Source organism: Tursiops truncatus, chromosome 2 (assembly GCF_011762595.2).
Source record: "Tursiops truncatus isolate mTurTru1 chromosome 2, mTurTru1.mat.Y, whole genome shotgun sequence".
NCBI classification, from domain to species: domain Eukaryota; kingdom Metazoa; phylum Chordata; class Mammalia; order Artiodactyla; family Delphinidae; genus Tursiops; species Tursiops truncatus.
In genome coordinates, this window is record NC_047035.1 from 37,104,413 (window position 1) to 37,124,413 (window position 20,001).

General features: G+C 40.3%; 1 protein-coding gene and 1 pseudogene across 5 annotated transcripts in view; both read right to left on the reverse strand.

Moving 5' to 3' along the window:
- The window catches only part of PPP1R36 (protein phosphatase 1 regulatory subunit 36), a 39,894-nt gene extending 22,538 nt beyond the window's left edge, over nt 1–17,356 (reverse strand). For 2 of the 5 annotated variants that reach the window (XM_073800377.1, XM_073800373.1), the window contains exons 1-6: nt 16,837–17,356; nt 16,161–16,225; nt 7,021–7,107; nt 6,402–6,499; nt 6,236–6,302; nt 3,980–4,078 (exon numbers count right to left, since the gene is read on the reverse strand). In XM_073800377.1, coding sequence (XP_073656478.1) covers nt 3,980–4,078; nt 6,236–6,302; nt 6,402–6,499; nt 7,021–7,107; nt 16,161–16,225; nt 16,837–16,842 — 422 coding nt within the window. In that variant the 5' untranslated portion in view covers nt 16,843–17,356. The remainder of the gene's footprint in view (nt 1–3,979; nt 4,079–6,235; nt 6,303–6,401; nt 6,500–7,020; nt 7,108–16,160; nt 16,226–16,836) is intronic. The other 3 variants (XM_073800374.1, XM_073800376.1, XM_073800375.1) reach the window with 3 other exon arrangements.
- Nucleotides 17,357–17,397: 41 nt separating this feature from the next.
- LOC117311328 (U2 spliceosomal RNA) lies at nt 17,398–17,558 on the reverse strand (annotated as a pseudogene).
- Nucleotides 17,559–20,001: the final 2,443 nt, after the last annotated feature.

A 20,001-nucleotide genomic window follows, 5' to 3' on the forward strand; every position in this document is an offset into this window, starting at 1 on the left:
ACCTGCCCCTTCTGATGTTAACCACTAGACTGACTGCATGAGGATAAGCTGTGGGGAAAGGTGGTGGGTTTAAGGATAATACGGATGTTTCAAAGCACAAAACATTATCACTGTGGTGAGAAGGCCTGTGAGTAATTGGAATAAAATGAGTTTCTGGAATAGATAAGGTGGGTTCCAACTTTAAATGCCCAAATATCATATAAACCCAACACACACACCCACGAGCACCCCGGTGACCATCACTGTGCCTGCCTCCCTGTTGCCTTCCCTCATCCTCACCCCTGCTTTGCCAGACCTGCCTATAGTTAATCTCTTCTTCTGCTGTTGAAAACAAAGCAAACCAAACAACAACGAAGAAATGCTTTGAAACGTTTCCGCCAATGGTTCTCAAGTTTTAATATATGTAAGAATTGCCTGGGGTATTTGCTAAAAGTGCAAATTCCGAAGGGCAACCCCTCTTCCAGATTTTGGTTCAGTAGGTCTGGGTAGAGCCTGGCATTTAAAATAAACATAGGGGTCTTCCCTGGTGGTGCAGTGGTTGAGAGTCCGCCTGCCGATGCAGGGGACACGGGTTCGTGCCCCGGTCCGGGAAGATCCCACATGCCGCGGAGCGGCTGGGCCCGTGAGCCATGGCCGCTGAGCCTGCGCGTCCGGAGCCTGTGCTCCGCAACGGGAGAGGCCACAACAGTGAGAGGCCCACGTACCGCAAAGAAGAAAAAATAAATAAATAAATAAATAATAAACCCAGGTATAACCCTTTGGAAAAATTTTTAGTAATAATTTCAAGTGCCATACAATTGGTCATAAACTTTGATCCAATAATCTCTCCTGGAAATTTATTCTTTGTAAAAGATCATCCGAAGTTAGGGGAGAAATCTAATGCATGAAGATATTCAATGCCATTATTATTTATCTATTTGACTATCAGAAAAACTGGAGACTCCCAAAATATATAAAATAGAGGGATACTAGGAGTAGTAATACAGGCTGTAGTAATAGAGCCAAGTACTATTTAAGGATTTGACATTAACCTAACATATGAGTGCCCCTGTGGGACTGAAGCCAGGCACCAAAGTCTGTACCCTTAACCACTATACTACATTGCTTCTTAATAGGTAGGTCAATAAGTTATTAACATGCAGTAGCTTGATGGAAAGTTATGCCACCATTAAAAATTATGATTACAACGATTGTAATAACTTGAAAATACTTATGATGTTTAAAACTGCATACATAATTGTACCTTTGTTCAGAAGCTGTAAGTCCTAATTACAAATGGATAAACTCAGGGACAGAGAGCCGAGTTCATTGGTAAGGGATGTGGGGACACCACACAGTGGTTTAGGCAGAGACTTTGGAGTTAGAGACCTGGATTCTAGCCTCAGCTCCATCACTAACTTGGCATGTACAACAGCCATTTAACCTCTCTGAGCCTTAGTTTCATCATCCGTTAAATGGGGATAAGGTTTTTCTTCTGGAATTAGGGCATTTAGTCATCTAAGACCATCAAAGTGTATCTTTAATATCCTTCTGTAACTCTTCCTGCTCTCCTCTCACAGGTTATAGGCTTTCCTTCCAAGGGCCAACCACTAGGCTAAGATAATATGCATTAACTCATATAATCTGGACAATAACTGTAAAGTGAATGCTACTATTATCCCTATGTTATACCCCACTATTTTGATGGAAATTAATTTTTTTCTTAAAGTTATTTATATCCAGATATCTCAATGTAATTTATATTTGTTTCTATTATAATAAATAAACCAACTGACTACTAGAAGCTTGAAAATGAAAAGTTGTTATGCTTTTTTTAGAATCACACCACAGAACCATTAATTTTAAGGCTTGGATTTTTCTTTGTCATTCTGTAACTGATTCCTTCCATGAAAGTCTACCATATATCACTGGGTTCTAATAATTTTTAGTATATTTTATTTTATTATTTTTTAATAATTTTTTAAATTTATTTATGGCTGCATTGTGTCTTCGTTGCTGTGTGCGGGCTTTCTCTAGTTGTGGCGAGCAGGGGCTACTCTTCGTTGCGGTGCACAGGCTTCTCATTGCGGTGGCTTCTTTTGTTGCGGAGCATGGGCTCTAGGTGCGTGGGCTTCAGTACTTGTGGCACGCGGGCTTAGCTGCCCCGCAGCGTGTGGGATCTTCCCAGACCAGGGCTCAAACTCATGTCCCCTGCATTGGCAGGCAGATTCTTAACCACTGTGCCACCAGGGAAGCCCTTTAGTATATTTTAAAAATAACTAAGAAACCTTTCTTCTGTTATCTATTTCTATAAATTAAGAAATTAAACAATGTCTTTGCTTTTTTAAAAAAATTTTATTGGAGTATAGTTGCCTTACAATATTGTGTTAGTTTCTACTGTTCAGCAAAGTGAATCAGCTATACATATACTCATATCCCCTCTTTTTTGGATTTCCTTCCCATTTATGTCACCACAGAACACTGAGTAGAGTTCCCTGAGCTATACAGTAGGTTCTCATTAGTTATCTATTTTATACATAGTATCAAGAGTGTATGTATGTCAATTCCAATCTCCCAATTCATCCCGCCCCCCCCCCCAACGTCTCTGCTTGATTAGCAACAATCCACAGAATTAGAAAAAAACATACAAAATATAAGCTAATATGCTATCAAAATCTAATAAATTTCTTCTTTGGAAATAGTTAAGACTCCTCAAACCCTCTGAGCCCACAGCTGGCTTGAGCCCATTTGCTTGCTACCACGGAAACACTTCATGTTCTCTGGCTGCTCTGCTAGATGTTGCATATTATAATGGCTTTACTGTAGTAGTAGTGTTTGAATTATTTATTTGGTTCTTTACAAAAGTGCTATCCCAAGACATTTATCTATCCACAAAATTTTTCAAAGTGCTTGTTTATATGCAAGGATTTTGCATTTTGAAAACATTCTACAACAACAAATTGATGACTCTATCCAGCATTCCTAACAGCAAAATCACTGGGTCGGTTCCACATATACTGGGGAGGGCAGCCTGGGCACTGGGAAAGTTCCATGGCTTGCAAAGGTCACCAAGCCTGAGAGGCATTGTTCTGCTCTGGACTCTGAGTTCCCAGATTCTTGCCCTGTATAGCTCCGAGCCACCTCCACCTAAAGTGATTAAATTCTTCACATGTAGCCTAAGAAGTCGTTTTCTTCTATGATATGTAATATCATTTTGGTCATATCTGTTAATTTTTTAAATTCTTAGTTTTTTTCATTAGATGCTTACAAAGCCTTTAGCAAGAACTTTGTAAGCAAGACAAACACAGAAACAATATCTCTATCTGCACTGTCCAATATGGTAGCTGTGAGCCACATGTAGCTACTGAGCACTGACTGTGGCTAGTCTAAATTGAGGTATATTGTATTTGTAAAATAGACACCATTTCAAACACTTACTACAAAAATGTAAAGTATTTCATCAATAACTTCCTAGTATTGACTACAGGTTGCAATGATAATATTTTTGAGTCATTGGGTTAAATAAGATATCTTGTTAAAATTAATTTCACATGTATCTTTACATTTTAAAAATATGGCATCAGAAAAGTTTAAATTACATATATGGCTCTCACATATTGGGCATACTCCTCTATTGGGCAGTGCTGGTCTATATTATTTGCAATATTTAGTTAACAGAATACCCATCTGAATTATTCAGTGAGCCTTAGAACTGGTGAACCCCTCCCTGTAAAATGTTTTAGCATACTCCAAGATTTTTAAATTTCCATCATCTCTTTACCCTAGACAAAAGTTAGTTTTAATACTGGCAGTGATAAAGCTTTAAAGTGCACTACAGGGAATTCCCTGGCAGTCCAGTGGTTAGGACTCAGTGCTTTCACTGCCAGGGCTCCGGGTTCGATCCCAGGTCGGGGAACTAACATCCCGGAAGCTGCGTGGCATGGCCAAAAATAAATAAATCAATCAATAAAAATAAAGTACACTACAAAATTCTACTTACACCACACAGCTTTTGGGTTTCTTTTCCTGCGAGATTTTTTCCAAGTAATAATATAAATAGTACAACAATGCCATGAGGAAATCGTCAAGATTCTTATTCCTATGGGGAGATTAAAAGAAAATAATGAAAACATATTTCAAACATAAAGCTTGTCATAAAAAAATATATGGGCACACAAGAATAAGTAGAAACACATGTTACCATACCCATCACACAACTAATTTACCATTTAAAATTCTATCTACTATAACTGTTGAAGATATAAGAAACCTGATTTTCATAAACAAAATTTTTTGAGAGGTCACAACTGAATTATAGTTTTGCTTACCAATTAGTTTTCATTTTTAAAGTGTTTTTATAATACAGGTAATTTTTTGTTGTTGTTTAAAAAATGTACACAAATGTGGGCTTTCCTGGTGGCACAGTGGTTGAGAGTCCGCCTGCCGATGCAAGGGACACGGGTTCGTGCCCCGGTCCGGGAAGATCCCACATGCCGCGGAGCGGCTGAGCCCGTGAGCCATGGCCGCTGAGCCTGCGCGTCCAGAGCCTGTGCTCCTCAACGGGAGAGGCCACAACAGTGACAGGCCCACGTACCGCAAAAAAAAAAAAAAAAAAAGTACACAAATGTAACAAGTAAAAAGACTCTCCCCTCACTCCTTTGTCACTATCCTACTCCTTAGTGGTAGCCACTGTTAAGAGTTTGACATGAATCCGTCCTAAACCTTCTAGAGCATAGGCAATCACATATAAGGTCCTCCCCCACCAGCACACATACATATGCATGAATATATGCCTTACTTTTTTTTTTTTTGGTAACAAATGGGATAATGCGGTATATACAAGTCTTTGCAACTTGCTTCTGTCACTTACCTGTGTAACATGGACCTCTTTCCATGATACCATGTATAGATTTTCCTCACTTTTTTAAACAGGTGGATAAAGTATGCTATAGCTCATAATTTATTTAACTAATCCTCTACTGATGGATATTTGGGTTTTTAAAAAATATTATAGACATTGCTGCAGTAATTATTCTTATAGCCACATCTCTGAGTAACTTCCTAGAAGTGAAATTGCTAGGACATAGAATATCTGCACATTAAAGTTTCATAAGTTTTGCTCTCCAAAAAGACTGCATCGATTTACAATCCTATCTCATTTGTTTTAAAACTAGAAGGCTTTGTTTTCTTTCTAAATATTCTTACAAGATTTTTGCTGCTTCCTTTCTAACCCCAAATGGAAATTCTTACTCTGGCATGCATTCCTTAACCATACCTTGAGAGCAGGATGAAGATGAGCATTGCAGACTTTTTTTTCACAGTATTGATAACTACCTGTCCTAGGTTGGGTTCTCCCAGAAACACACCATGAGACAGATTTGCGAGTAAGTAGTTTACTAGGAAGTGATCACAAGAAACATCAGTAGGGGAGTGGGGAGGTGAGATGGAAAGGGGATGTTAACAAGTTCGTTATCACTGTGGACCAATGTAGTTCAGTACCATGAGGGACTCTAGGAGACAGCGTAGAAAACTTAGAGTTATCCTGACAGATGGAAGCTGGGATATTTATCTACCAACTCTCCTTCCAGCATATCACTGATTGGAGGCTGCTTCTCGGGCACTGACTTCCTAGTGCCCCAAGCTTGTCCTGTAGCCCTGCAGGCAGGCTGAGTGTGCTCCTGCCATAGAATAAAGCTTCAGGCAGAGAATCTCAGGTGTTTGCCAGATGCGGCCTTTACTGAATGCTGAGGGAGTCTGTGAGCGCTGCCCACAGCATAGGATACCCAACTCCCACTGAGCACTTACAAGTGCAGCTGCCAGGAGAAGCACCTTCCACGTACAGCCACGTGGAGACACCATTTCTTCCAATTTTGTATCCAAGGAAACTGAGGCTCGGGAAGATCCCAAAGCTCCCCCAGAGTCACACACCTAGTACTTGTTGGGGCTGCCAAACCTAACTAGTGGAGAAAACTGATCTTCAGTAAATGAGTATACCCTTTAACCAATACATACATAGCGCAGTCTCAATGGGCCTCTGACGACGTGCTCACCATACTCCTTGCCCTGGACTTTATTTGGGGCTCCTGTAACTTCTGGCTTCCTCTCTTTGGTCTCAGTCTTGGAAACTGAATCCTGAGAGAATGGCTTGCATAGAGCCAGCCCTTTCTCCAAAGATCAGATTTGTCATCCCTTATCAGATGGGATGATTTCAAAATAAAGGATAAAAGATCTAAAACGTCTCACCAGCATTACATACCTCAGAAATGTTGTAAAAGAACAGATATGCTGCATCTCAGTATCTTGTAGCAAAAGCAAAGCAACATCTGAAAGGAGAGAAGATGGACAATTGAAAGAGGGACAAAGAGCTGCCTTAGAGGTTGACACCAGGTAATACATGTAAGGATGATGAAGCAGTTACTCACATTTAGCATCGAGGAGTGTAACATTGCCCTGCTGACTTCGTTTCTCTAAGCCTTTGGGTGACTTGTCGTCTCTTAAAGCAAACCTTTTATCTGTCAACCTGTTTTGGGGATATAACAGTCTATAGTAGTGCTTTGAAAGGTTTTAGTTGTATTTTATCTACCCTGAGGCACATGGGGTGTTTACTATAAAGTAAGGAGACCCTGAGTGTCATGTGTGGGTTTCATTTAATGTAGGATCATTTTGGAATACATTTTATTAAACATTATATTTACTATGCTAGGGGTAGGAGGAATGCACACTGCCTTACATAAAAGGTAAATACCAATTTGATCCAAAATAGATCATTTAAATCATCTATTTTTGGCATAGCTATCATTTTCAGATTTTTTTTTAAAGAAGCTGAAAATTTGCTAATAGCCGAATTATCACAGGGATACATCATTGGGATGATTGTAACTCCCACCATAACTGTGAAATAGTGCATGTTCCTTCCTTGATGGCTATTTGCATTTCAACCTAGGATGACGGGAATGATATTTTCTTAGAGTCTGCAGAGGCTTAAGCCATTCTGCTGAGAGGTGCTATCAGCAACACTGCCATGGTGCTAAGTTAAGCTACCTGTCTGAAGCTGGACCATCAATTTCAGCAAAGTGAACTGCTTTGCCTTTCTTTCCTCTTTCTCTGAGTTCTACTGCAGGTGTAAAACTGTAATAGAAACGAGAAAATTAGGAACTGAACCTTTTCCCGGGGGAAACTAATCAGAGCATGACCATAGCTCATGGAACCTGAGGACCAGCACATATTGTGAGTGTCCTGGAGAGAATCTGAGGCACAGCTGTACTTAATTCATTTATTTACATGTGGTACAATCATCTAGAAAAAGATGAAAAGATCAGACTTTACGTATCACTAGCCCCCTGAATACCACCATACACAAAACATTTCCATCTGAAAATGCTGCAGTAACTTCAGAAGAAACAGAAAGCTCGTGATCAGTTTGGAAGGATTTTTTGATTTACTGAGTACTTGTTATGTGCTTCTAAGCATGACCTCATTCAATCTTCACAGCAACTCTATTAGGAAAATATTACTATTATTACAATTTTTACATATGAGAAAGATTGAACCTTAGAAAGATATTAAGTAACTGGACCAAGATCACTTAACAAGTGCCAAAGCCAGGACCGGGCACAGGTTCTCTAGCCGCAGAGCCATGTGTTTACCCGCCAGGCAGTCCTGCCCCCCGAGCAGCCACCTCGTTATCACTGCTGTGGACTCTTCTAGAAGCTTGAGGATCTTGAAGAAGGTTTCAGGACCCTTTACTTAACTCAGGGTTGCTTTGACTCTATAGTTTTTGTACAAGAATTACCAAGCAGTAATGGGCCTAACTAACAATGGACCACAATTAAGCAACAAATAAATGTGTACTGAGGCCATACTCTGTGTCAGGCATTGCTATGACGTTGAAAATAAGTGGTGTCTGATTACAGTCAATGCACAGACTCTCAGGATTATCAGCAAATGCTTAATAGGAAAACAGAGAAAAGCGTTTTGAAGACTAGCAGGATGTGGTTCCTGCCTCATAGAGAGTTCATTTTCTAGAACTGTGGTGTCTACCAAATACATTGGTTTGGTGACCTGTGGATTATGACGTTTATTTTTCTGCCTGAAACAATGCCATGTTGATAACACCACCCAGAAGCTTAATCTCTGCCCACAGTTACATGTCTCTCTGTCAAGTTTAAGCATAGATATAGTAAGTAGACGCACTTTCCCCCAGATTTTAGTCATTCCCTAATCATGCATATATACTCTTTATCATCTCTTTGTCAACACAACAGTTTTGAAACAACTTCCTTTAAAATTTTTCTGGGATTGGTTACCCACAAAGTCATCATTTTAGAGAAATACCTCCCATGGGAATGATAAAGTTAACCAGTTTGGTACTTTCTTCTTCCAGGAGTTTTTGCCAACATCCTGGCAATATTCAGGTTGTAGACTAGGTTAGAATCTAAAAGCATGTACACGATATCACCTCAAGGGAATGATTTTTTGTACTGTTCTTTCTTTTCAGACCACTGGCACCAAGTTGGTTAGTGGATGTAGAAATTTCTAAACTTTTCATTGTTTCTTGTCCTCTTCTTATCACTGGTCTCCAAGGATTGGGTATTTAGAGGGAAGGTGTGCTGAAATACTGAGGAGGTGGCAGGAAAAAAGAAATGAAAGGATACCAAATGGTGATGGTGGGTACCTCCAAAGAGAGATGGGGCAGAGAGGAGGCGTAGTGATGAAGAGAGCTATCTTCCACAGCTGTATACTTCTGTATTATTTCAGGTTATTTTAATAACAAGAATGTATTGATTTATTATCTGCGTTCCTAAAAAAAAGTTGATAGAGGTATAGAGGAAGAAACAGTACATTGTTGATACATTCTATTGACAGGCCATTTAGATAGCCTTTAACAAAATCCTCAGTTCCCCCAAACATTCAGACATTTTCTAAGAGCTCTTTGAAGTCCATTCTACTTGCTGGATATCTAATGTGTGGCATTAATAGAAACACCCTAAACAAGAACACAAAGTTGTTTTCAGTTTTCTCTTGGACCGTCACAACATTCTGGCCACTTACAAGCCATTGGCTCTTAACTTTCCTAATAGGCTAAAGAAAACTCAGGTCACCAGCCCTTCCCAGGGTTTCTCTTCTCTAGAAGATGAGAGAATATAGATAGAAACACCCAATTTCAGTTAGTGTCAAATGAAATTGCTTCCCTCCTAACCTTGCCTCAGTCCCATCCCTATAATTCAACATTTTTTGCCCTATTAGTTAGTTTGCCTGAGTTGATTTGAGACAAGAGAGCCTTAAGATAAGGAAAGGATACATTTGGATCAGGTCTATGAACTAAGTCAAATGAACTTAGAATTATAAAATCATAAGATCATAGAATTTGGGGCTTAGAAGACATCTAAAAGATCATCTGGTACATGGCTATCATTTTACTGATGGAGAACGAAGGCTCAGAGAGGCTGACCATGTCTCAGTATTTGAAACTTGCGGCAGGTAGTGCCTGCTCTTAGGCAGTAGTCTGGCATTTACTGCGAAACCTCTAGTCCTTATTCTCTGACCTCTGGACACGTCTTCCCACACTTGCCTGAGTGGCTTTTCACTTGACTGAAGTCATTCTCCGGATCAGATGGTGAGACGGACGTCTCTTTGTGAGTGTCCTGCCATAGCTCTAAAAGCAGCCTATGCTCACAGTGCATTTGGAATCACTAAGAAGCATCACTAGTAACAATTAAACATTGTCCTTTGAACTGCACCTCTGATTGGCTCCCAAACCACAGTCTGACCTAGAGCTGTACCTCCTCCCGGTCTCCGTAGTCTCCCTCTCAATCTGGCAACACATTTAGAATCACAGACCACACTGTGTTGATGTGATTTCCTAATGTCACAGCACAGTCACATCATTTCCCTTTGCCCTGAAATAAATGAGAAAAAGCAGTCATATTTTCTCCTAGAACCCACCACTAAAATACGGAGGGCTGGACCACTCCTGGCTTCCACACCAGTTAGAGCTCTTCAGTGGTTACTAGAGTCTTTGGTTAGGCTGTGTTGAAAAACAAGAGAAGTTCGAGGCTTCTGGAGGTGTAGTTTCCTTGGCTGTATGTCCTCAGGGGAGTCCACGACCTTGGCAAACACTCAGACAGGCGGCTGGTTCTCTCCCAGCTGGGAGTAGGGGGCACTTGCAACATGAATGGCTAGGACTACAGACACTGTGTCAGAGAGAAGCATGCCTTGTTGGTTGGCCCATTACTTCCCCATTTAAAACCTTTCAATCCCCCCCCCACCCCCGACCCCACGTGGCCTCTGAATAAAGTTTAAATTCGTCAGCACGGTCTGTAAGACCTTTCACGATCTTGCCCTGGTTTAAAACTTCTACTTCCTCTCTTAACACTCGCCTGGAGCTCTACACCCAGCGTACTGACCACTTGCAGTCTCAAATGTGTCTGGGGCTCTGCACGTGCTGTTCCTTCTGCCTAGAACGCACTCTCCTACTCCACAACCAGAGCTCCCTTTGCCTTGCCAACACCTTCTCCTCCTCAGGTCTTAGCGCCTCCCCTGGGAAGCCCTCCCTGTCTCTCCTGTCCACTGGCTTCAGGAAATGCCCCCAGTTAGGTACTGGGTCAGGGCATTTGGGTGAATGCAGGTTTCCGGAGCCCCGGCCCAGCCCAGTGTGGCAGTGGTGGCAGTTACTGAGGAGGGAGCTGGAAAGGGAGCAGCAATCTCGGGGGAATGAGTCAGGGTCGGTAGCACTGCTACCAGAAGATTCTCCTCCCAGTAGTAGCCTGGGAGGGTCTGGTTTACTTTCAGTAAGGAGAGCGGCATAGATATATCTTCCTGCACCTTCAAATTCCCAAGCTTTCCTGTCTCTATTACTTCCTTCCCACCATACTCAGCGGAAACTCTGCTTCTACCTTTTCCAAGCTAATCTGCGCTCTTGATCCCATTCCCACTTTGCTTCTCTTCTCTTCCATCTCTTCTTTCTACCCAAACAAACTCAAAATTTTCCTACCTTTATAACAAAAGCAACAAAAGTCCCTTCCCTTAGCACTGGATCCCCTAAAGGCTACTGTCGCTTTCCTTTTTCACTGGTAAACTTACTGATGAGAAACTAGCAAAAATAGAGTACTCTTTATCTCAGATTCTTCTCTAGCTACTGTAATCTGATTTCTACTCCACTGCCTTCCTGAAATGGCTTCTCACCTAAGTCCCCAGCGACCCCTAAATCCAAAGGCTTCTTTTTGCCCCATCCTGAGCTCTCTTTAGCATCTGACATTACTGACCACACCCCACTCAAATTCCCTTTCTTATTTTGCCTTTGAAGGCCTTTGTGTGTCTCAGGGCTTTCCTCCTGACCCTTCTAATCATGCTTTCTCTTCAGTTAGCTCCTCTTTCTTTGCCTGTCTGCTATTTCTGAGGGCCACGTGAAGATACCTTTCAAAACCTTAAGACATGCACACCGATTAAGAGACATATCAAACCAACTGTAATGTATGGAAATTGTGTGGATCCTGACTGGAACAAACTTTTAAAATATTAAACAATAGGAGACATCTGGATACAAACTGCATATGTGACAATGTTAAGAAATTACCTTTTGTATTTTTAGGCTAGTAAATAGTAATTTAGTTATATTTTTTAATAGAGTGCCTATTTTTTTTGAGATATGTACTGAAATACTTATAGATGAAATGATATGATATCTGGAATTTACTTCAAAATAATCAAGGGGTGGAGAAGATGAGGGTATAGATGATACAAAGTTGACCTTAATTTGGTGACTGTTGATGCTATGCTATGGGTATGTGAGGGTTCATTATCCCATTCTCCCTACTTCTGTTTATGTTTGAAATCTTCCAATATAAAAAGTTTTAAATATTTATATTTAGTTAAAATTTTTAAAATAACACTATAAGAGAAAAAAAAGCTGGCCACAAAGTCAGACGTACAATGATTTCAGGTACTGGAATTATCAGTCACAGAATGTAAAATAAATATAATCAGTATGTTGAACACAAAAAAATAAAAATAAGGTGGTAAGCCTTAACACTGGTGCACCAGTGGTCTTTGGGGGCAGAACTGTGGCAGAACTCCCCACTTTCTACTTTGTACATTTATATACTTGTTTTTCAACAAGTATGTGCAACTTTGTAATGAGGAAAAAAGATACGGAAATGGAGAGTAAGTTAAAAATGTATGTGTGTGTATACATACATAAAAGAAGATTTGGAAAGCTATACAATAACTGTTACCACGTTAACAGTCATACTCTTTATGTGGGATTGTAAAGTTTTTTTGGTTGTTTTTGCTTAATGGTATTTTCTGGTTTTTAAAAATAATATGATATTTTAAAACTTATTTCATAATTTTTAGAAGTAGGTATTTCCTAGGCTTCTGGCCTCAGTCAGTTCACTTTCCACTGTAATTCTGCACCGGTCCCTCTCAGGAAAACCAAACCTCTGCTTACTGAATTCTTGACCTGGACATCTCACAGGCAGGTCCAGTCAGCCTGTGGAACGCGCAGATACAGAGGGCCGACTGTACTATGTCATTTTATATAAGGGACTTGAGCATCTGCACATTTTGGGACCCGCAGGGGGCGGGGGTGTCTTAGAACCAATCCCCTGCAGATACCAAGGGCCGACTATATCTCAAATTCTGCACACTGAAAAAGTAACCTTGTTACCTTTCACCCCTCCATAAACATACCGGATCTGCCACCTTCCTTGTCTCAATAGACAATGCTGTCACCCACTCAGTGACCCAGACGTTCTTGCCTCCTTCCTCCCTTTGTCTCACAGCCAATCTTACCAGCTACTTCCCCCGGCACACAAGGCCGGATTTATCTGAGTTGCCTCTAGCATGACTCTTTGACTCTGTTCTCCTGCAAGTCTCCATCTCCCCCTTAGAGTAATGCATAATTGTCTTGTCTCCCGAGTTCTAATCTTGCCCCTCCACGTTACTATGGGAGAGGGCTTTCTAGAGCACAGATGCAATGCCATGACACATGCTCGTAAAGGTTTGTGGAGTGACACCGAACAGAACTGGTGTGAGAACAGTGACTGAACAAGCCTCTGCCTCTGCAGCTTCCATTCTTACCACTGTCTCCTCTCCACCTTCTCTGCCTCAGCCCTGTCTCATCACCACGAATTGGGGTGACATAGTGTCCGCAGCATTGTCTCTGAAAAAAAAGAGCATGTTCCAGCTCATGAGTCCTCTCTGACTTCAGACCTACATTTTAATGTGTGATGGGACATGCTTAGACTTTAAAAGGGAATCAGTATCTACATTTCCAACAAAGCCAAACATTAACTTTGGCCTAAAACATACAAAAGTCTGCTTTTCTTTTCCTTAGCATCACCCCTAGCAGCTGGACTCCCAAGGTAATCCTAATACTCGGGTTTGCCACACAGTTGCTTAAACACAAAGCAGCTCCACTATGAAAAGTTTGCCCCCATCTATTCTTCATGGTAGTCCTTTCCCCATCTTTAACTACACCCAATTTGTGTACTTGATACGGTCTGGTGTTTGGGGGGTTTTATTTTTACACTGTTTAAATTGAGGTATAGCTTCCATTTATGCAGTAAAGCACGTAAATCTTAAGTGGACAGCTTGATGAATTTTTTTTTTTAACATCTTTATTGGAGTATAATTGCTTTACAATGGTGTGTTAGTTTCTGCTTTATAACAAAGTGGATCAGTTATACATATACATGTTCCCATATCTCTTGCATCTCCCTCCCTCCCACCCTCCCTACCCCACCCCTCTAGGTGGTCACAAAGCAAAGAGCTGATCTCCCTGTGCTATGCGGCTGCTTCCCACTAGCTATCTATTTTACGTTTGGTAGTGTGTATATGTCCATGCCACTCTCTCACTTTGTCACAGCTCACCCTTCCCCCTCCCCCTGATGAATTTTCTACTATGTATATACCCATGTAACCACCACCCAAATCAATATATAGACCATTTCCAGCACCTCAGAAGGTTCTCTTGTACTTTCCCCTGCCAGTTGACAACCCGCAAAAAGTAACCACTATTCTGACCTCTATCAATACAGTTCTTTTCTTTTGTCTGTTACTGTAAACTTTTATATAAATAAAATCATACAATATTTACATTTTTGTGTCTGGCCTTTTTCATTCAACATTATGTCACACAATCTACCTTTTAAATCATACCATCCCATGTATATTCTCCAAAATCAAGTGGGGAATATACATGGGAAATCAATCAAGCCATTTTAAAGAATAATTTGGTAACGAACCAAAAGAAACTTTAGTTTATGAATGTTTTATGAATAATAAAGTCAGTGTGAAACTGATATCTGTAAATTCGTTAGTAGGATCATACAGGAAAAAGTGCCACTTGGGGTGGGTTATTATTAGATTAGCACTGAAAAATTAGTTTGAAAAATACTACAAAATAACTTCATTTATAAAGATCAGTACGTAAAAAGTATGGTGCAATTTTTATCATAAGAAGAGAGGATTGAGATGGCCTTTATATATATATGAAGACTGAGAAAAGAAAATATTTGCACTGAAAATTTGCACCCACACTTTACCGTGTATATTTTGACTCCTGTGATTATCCTGTCTGTCTAATCTCAGAGCTATCTTGCTGTCTTTGTCACTCTCACATTCACTAAGTATGATGTTTCAGGAGTTACTCGACTGAATCTTCTGTGACATATCTGAGAAGAAAAATTGAACTCACTGCTGTGGAAATGACAGATTACTCAAACACTGAAATAAATATTCCATGAAATGTAAACTTTTGATTTTGACTTTAATATAATGGTTAGCCTTTAAATTATTCATGTTTAAGTGCTATTAAATATTTAATTATATTTATAATGTAACTATAAATTACATCTGCACAGCCAACTCCTTTTCTGACCTTCAGCCCCATTTGACCAACAGCCTAACAGATGTGTCCACGTCATATCAACCTCAAACACATCACCAGTTTTGCCTCTTTTATTCTGTATATGGGGGAAGGGCAATCTCAGCCAACAAATCACCCAAGCCAGACACCTGGGAGCCAACCTAAGCACCTACTTCTCCCTCTCCCTTCACTTTCAGGCACTATATGGTATCAATCAATTCTATCCAAACATCCTGCCAATTTCATCTCTTGCATATTTCTTAGTCCTGCACCCTTTTCTCTCTGACTCTGTTTCTTACCTGGATAACTATTTATAAGCCTCCTACAATTAGCCTTCTAATTGGCCCTGTGCCTCTAGTCTTCCTCTGCTTGAATCTATTTGGTTGATTGTACTTGTTCAATAAACATTTGGTGAGTGCCTACTCTGTGAAGTTCTGCAGATGGCTCCAGGGACATGAAGATGACTAAGACAGTTCCGGCCATTGAGGTCTTGCGGTCTATCAGAGGGAGACAGTGTATAAAGTGGAAAGGACTTGGATAAATCTTGGTTCAAAATGTTCAAAATGTCAGTTCTGCTACTTACTGGCTGGATGACTTTGGTTCAGTGGCTTAATCTCCCTGAGCCTTGTTTCTTCATCTATGAAATGGAGATATTAGTGCTCACTTTCCATGGCTGTTTTAAGACTCAGAAAAATAAGCAAATGTCTGCGATATAACAGGTGCACAGCAGATAGTGGCTAGTTTTGTTAGTTTAGTGATACACTTTTAATAGAGTCAGTATTTTCTCAATGGAGAATTAAAATTAGTTTTTCTAACCTAATAATTTTACCTTGTAAAATTTACGGTCTACTGCAGCAGGTATAATATATGGTCCCATTAATGTAAAACTCTGTTTCTATAACTCAAAAAGGCAATTTTATAAAGTAGTTAAGAATATGGACTGTTAACCAAGTAGACCTAGATTTAAAACATCTTAATCACCTCTGAGCTGTGTGATTTGGCCAAGTCACTTAGTTTCCTTCTAACTTCTTAACCCTTTGACATCAGTTTCTTCATCTGTAAAAGTGGATTAACACGCAGCTGTTTCAAAGGGTTGGTAAACTGATTAGCACGGTGTCTGATACAGAGGAGCAGCTGATAAATGTCATAAGAAGGAGATATCAGGAAGGCTGCCAAAATGGTTATCTCTAGATGCTGCGATTGCAGCAGATATTTATTTTATTCTTTATACTCTTCTGTGCTGCTTGAATTTTTTTATCCCAAACACACGTAATTTTCGTAAAAGCTATAATAAAGTTTTGTTAAAATTTACCTTCTGAATTCAAGAGTTCTGGTTTCATCTTTCCAGTACCACATCCCTAATCGTAATCCCAACTGCTGTAAAATGAAATGATTGCAGCAAAGATAAAGGTTCAGTTTACAATCCACATGTCACAATGAACTTTTAACAATAATTCTCACTAGTTGCTATTTAACTCTATTCAATAAAGGTGTAGAGTCTTAAACTGTTTTTTTTTTTTAACTTGAAGCCAGGATTTTATCTTTTTTGATTGTTTTTGGGTGTAATTTCACTAGAAAGGAAGGAAGGGAGGAAAGTAGGGGAGAAAGGAAGGAAGGGAAAGAAGAGAGGAAGGCTAGGAGCCTGTGTCATCTCACCATAGTAATTTACTGATTAACTGGGACTCAGACCACAATAAACTGGTGCCCAAGGCAGCCCCAATCTTTCAGAGGAGTTAGACAGCAACTCTAATTCTGACCCCACCCTTCGGAGGAAGTGGGCGAAGTACCAGGTTATCCTTTCCAAGCCATGGTAGCGACCAGCCTCCAGCCTCTCCTCTGGGGATCCCACCCAGGGCAGGACCGCTTCCTCCGCAGGCCGGCTATTTATTTTTCAGCCAACCAATTAGAGGTGGTGCGGTGGAACTTTCCTATACCTAGATATCTGTGGGGGGAGCCGGAATTCAATTCTGACCGTTTGCCGAACGCACCTCCATCGTCTGGTTTTTGTAGACAACTAAGCCCAGGTCTCCTCGAGTGAGGTTCGCCCCAGGCTAAGGCGGCGCCCCTGCCTGGGGAGGGCGGAGAGCAGGGCCTTGGCCGAGGGAATGGAGGGCGTCGCTGCACCGCCACCGAGCCCCCGTCGGGCGCCGCGGGCGGGAGGGGGTCGGCTTTCCACCCGCCGCAGGCTGGGGGCGGCCCAGGTGCACTTACATCCGGCTAGTCGGCCTGCGAGTCCAACCGCCGCCTCCTCGAATAAAACTCGGGCACACGATACGTGGCCTTCCGCTGGCCGCTTTAGACCGACCGTCGCGGAGGCAACTAACCGCCCGTGAGCGCTGAGAAACCCCGCCGACGTTGGGCGGGGGCGGGACCCTGCTTCCTCCGCGGCGGTGGCGGGTGGGCGTCACTGCTGCCCATGCTGACACCTTTGCCTGCTGTGGCTCCCTAGCGTCTCACAGCAAAGCCGCACCGGGGTTCCTTCTTTAGAAGTCCGTTCTTCGTGCCTTCCCACCGAGAAGTCAACTGCGTCACTGTTTTTTTGTTTTTAATTAGAATAACTTTTTTTTTTGGAGTGGACAGAGCAAGCTCCTATTCCAACTCCCTGCTCCAAAAATCCACTTAGTATGTTATCCTCAGATAGAAGATGTATCAGATATTAAACTAATAAGAACAGATACTACACTTGATCTTAGCCAAAAGGTCTTCAGTTCCTTAGGGAAGCTTCCCCTTTGTTCCAAAGTTTAATAGCACTAAATGAAGTTCAAATCCAGGTTAGAAAAATAAAAACAAATAAAATAAAATAGAAAACATACAGGTTGGGACTAGGTTAATTTAGGGCGGGGCGTGGCAGGAGGGGAGCAAGGGAGGAAATAAGGTTTTCAAAACTGGGTTCTGCTGCATAGCTAGATGTGGAACCCATTTGAAGATATCCAGATGAGGGGTTTACGAGGCTCTTTAAGGAGTAATGTGTGTAACGCATCACCCTGAGTAAGTACTCAAAATTAGTGTCTCTCAAAGCAGAGAAACTTGCTTTGTATCAACGGGTTTTCAACTGATATTTCTGTATTTACACTTTTCAAATCATGTGTCTTGTAATTTCTTCTTGCAACTGAGTTGATATGCAGATTGTTTGGTATTGTTTTCCTTCCATCACTGATGTAAGCAATGCTAGATGACACTACATGACTGGGAATGCCTAATATATTCTGCTTTTGTTTTATCCCCACAGCTTAATTAGCGTTAAAGAGATGGTTAGTAAATAGTGATTGTATACTCACATAAACTTTAAAAACATAGCAATAGATATCCCACTGCTTCCCCTTCCCTCCATCCTCCCAGTCTCACTACTTGGTAACACACAATCACTGGTCACAGTGGTATAAAACTGTAATCACCTAGATTCATGTTCCACTCACTTGAGTCCACTGCTGGTAGCTGTTCTGGTTGGCTCAGATATAAGGAAACCCACCTGTACGCTGGCAGTGCTGCTTTCAGGCTGTAGCCTTAGAGGCTGGCTTATTACAAGATGACTCACTTAAAAAGAATTTAGCAAAATATCCCAATCACCAAAAGCTTTTCTCCAAGCAAGGTATTTAACTTTGGGTGGGAAGAGGAGAAATGATAAGTTGAAGCTCCAAAAAGGACTGAGAGAGACCAAGGACTCTGGATGGTACCCATTCCCCACACTTCCAGGCAACTTCTTCAGTTATCTCAGTGAGTGAAGAAATGCTAATAGAAAACCAAAGATCTTTTATACCTTACCATGTTTAACTTTAGGCTATCTAAAATACAAAACTAAGGTAAAAATAAAAGCGTTGAGAACTCAGAACAATGACCTACAAAGAAGTTACATGACAAGTTACGTCACATGTGGTAGAGGGACATAATATTTAAAGGAAAGCCTCGATAACTCTTAAGGAACCATCTTATATTTCTGTATCACTAGGCCCTAACAAAAGAGGGAATAAAAAAATTGTTTTTATGGCTTTAAATCATTATTTATTTTAAAAGTGACCCACTCATTTCTTAGTTTAGATTTTTCACCAGTTAGGTTTTTTGTTAAATGGCATGAGAAACTCACAACCTAAAATGGAAATATAATTTTCTTTAAAAAAAAAAAACCAAACAATTCATGATGCTATAAAGTAGGGATAAAGGTGCCATCTAAATATTTAATAATTTCAAGTGTCCTGTGAGGGAAAGTTGGTTTTTTTTTTTTTTTTTTTTTGCCTAGTTAAGATAAATTCCTCAAGGTCAAAGAACTCAGAGCATATGACATAGAACTAAGTTGCTGGTCTCAAATTTTAGGCCCAAGATATTAACTGGATATAATGCATGCTTATACTATGAAAAAGTCATAATGGACATATTTTCAAAGTGTTATAATTCTACTTTTAAAACGAACATGTAAGAAAACAGCAATGCCAGTATTTGAATTAGCAACTCCATTTTTGATTGCTTATTTCCCCAGTCTTCAATTCACAAACATCCCTATCTATACTTAAAGGGGTGGAGGAAAAGAGTCTATGACTTCATTTGTTCTAAGGGAAAGACATTTCAACATTAAGTATTACTCTATTAAATTTTAGAAATACGTATACCCTAAAATGTTTCCATCCCAAGAGCTATATCAAGAGTAAAAACGTGTATCTTTCTTTAAAGATCCATAATTTTTCTTCAAGGATTTAAATTCTGTATCTAATTTTAATGCTTAAGGATAGTTCTTCACAACAGTTTTCTCATACCTACTTACACATTATACAGAAGCAATTGAATATTCCTGTTGTTCCTTAACCTAAATATATGTATTCCCTTAGCAATTGTCTTGTGACATATGGATCTGAGATTCTTTAAAATTTCAATTCCAGTGTTCAAAAGCAAGGGAAATATACCCCACAATACAACTTTTATAAACTACATTCAACTTAAAGTAGATGAATACCTTATCATGGGCCCAGTATTTGAGCTTCATAAAAAGAAATCTTTTGATTTCATCTAGATAGCCAGGTTATATTCATGTTTAAAATTGTACATAGGATAAAGAAATTCTTAGCTCTCCTTGACATATTGAATAGGTGATACATTAAATATCCTATTATGCATGCTAAATTTAAAGATGTAAAGAGCACTAATATCTCCTAATACACAAGTCA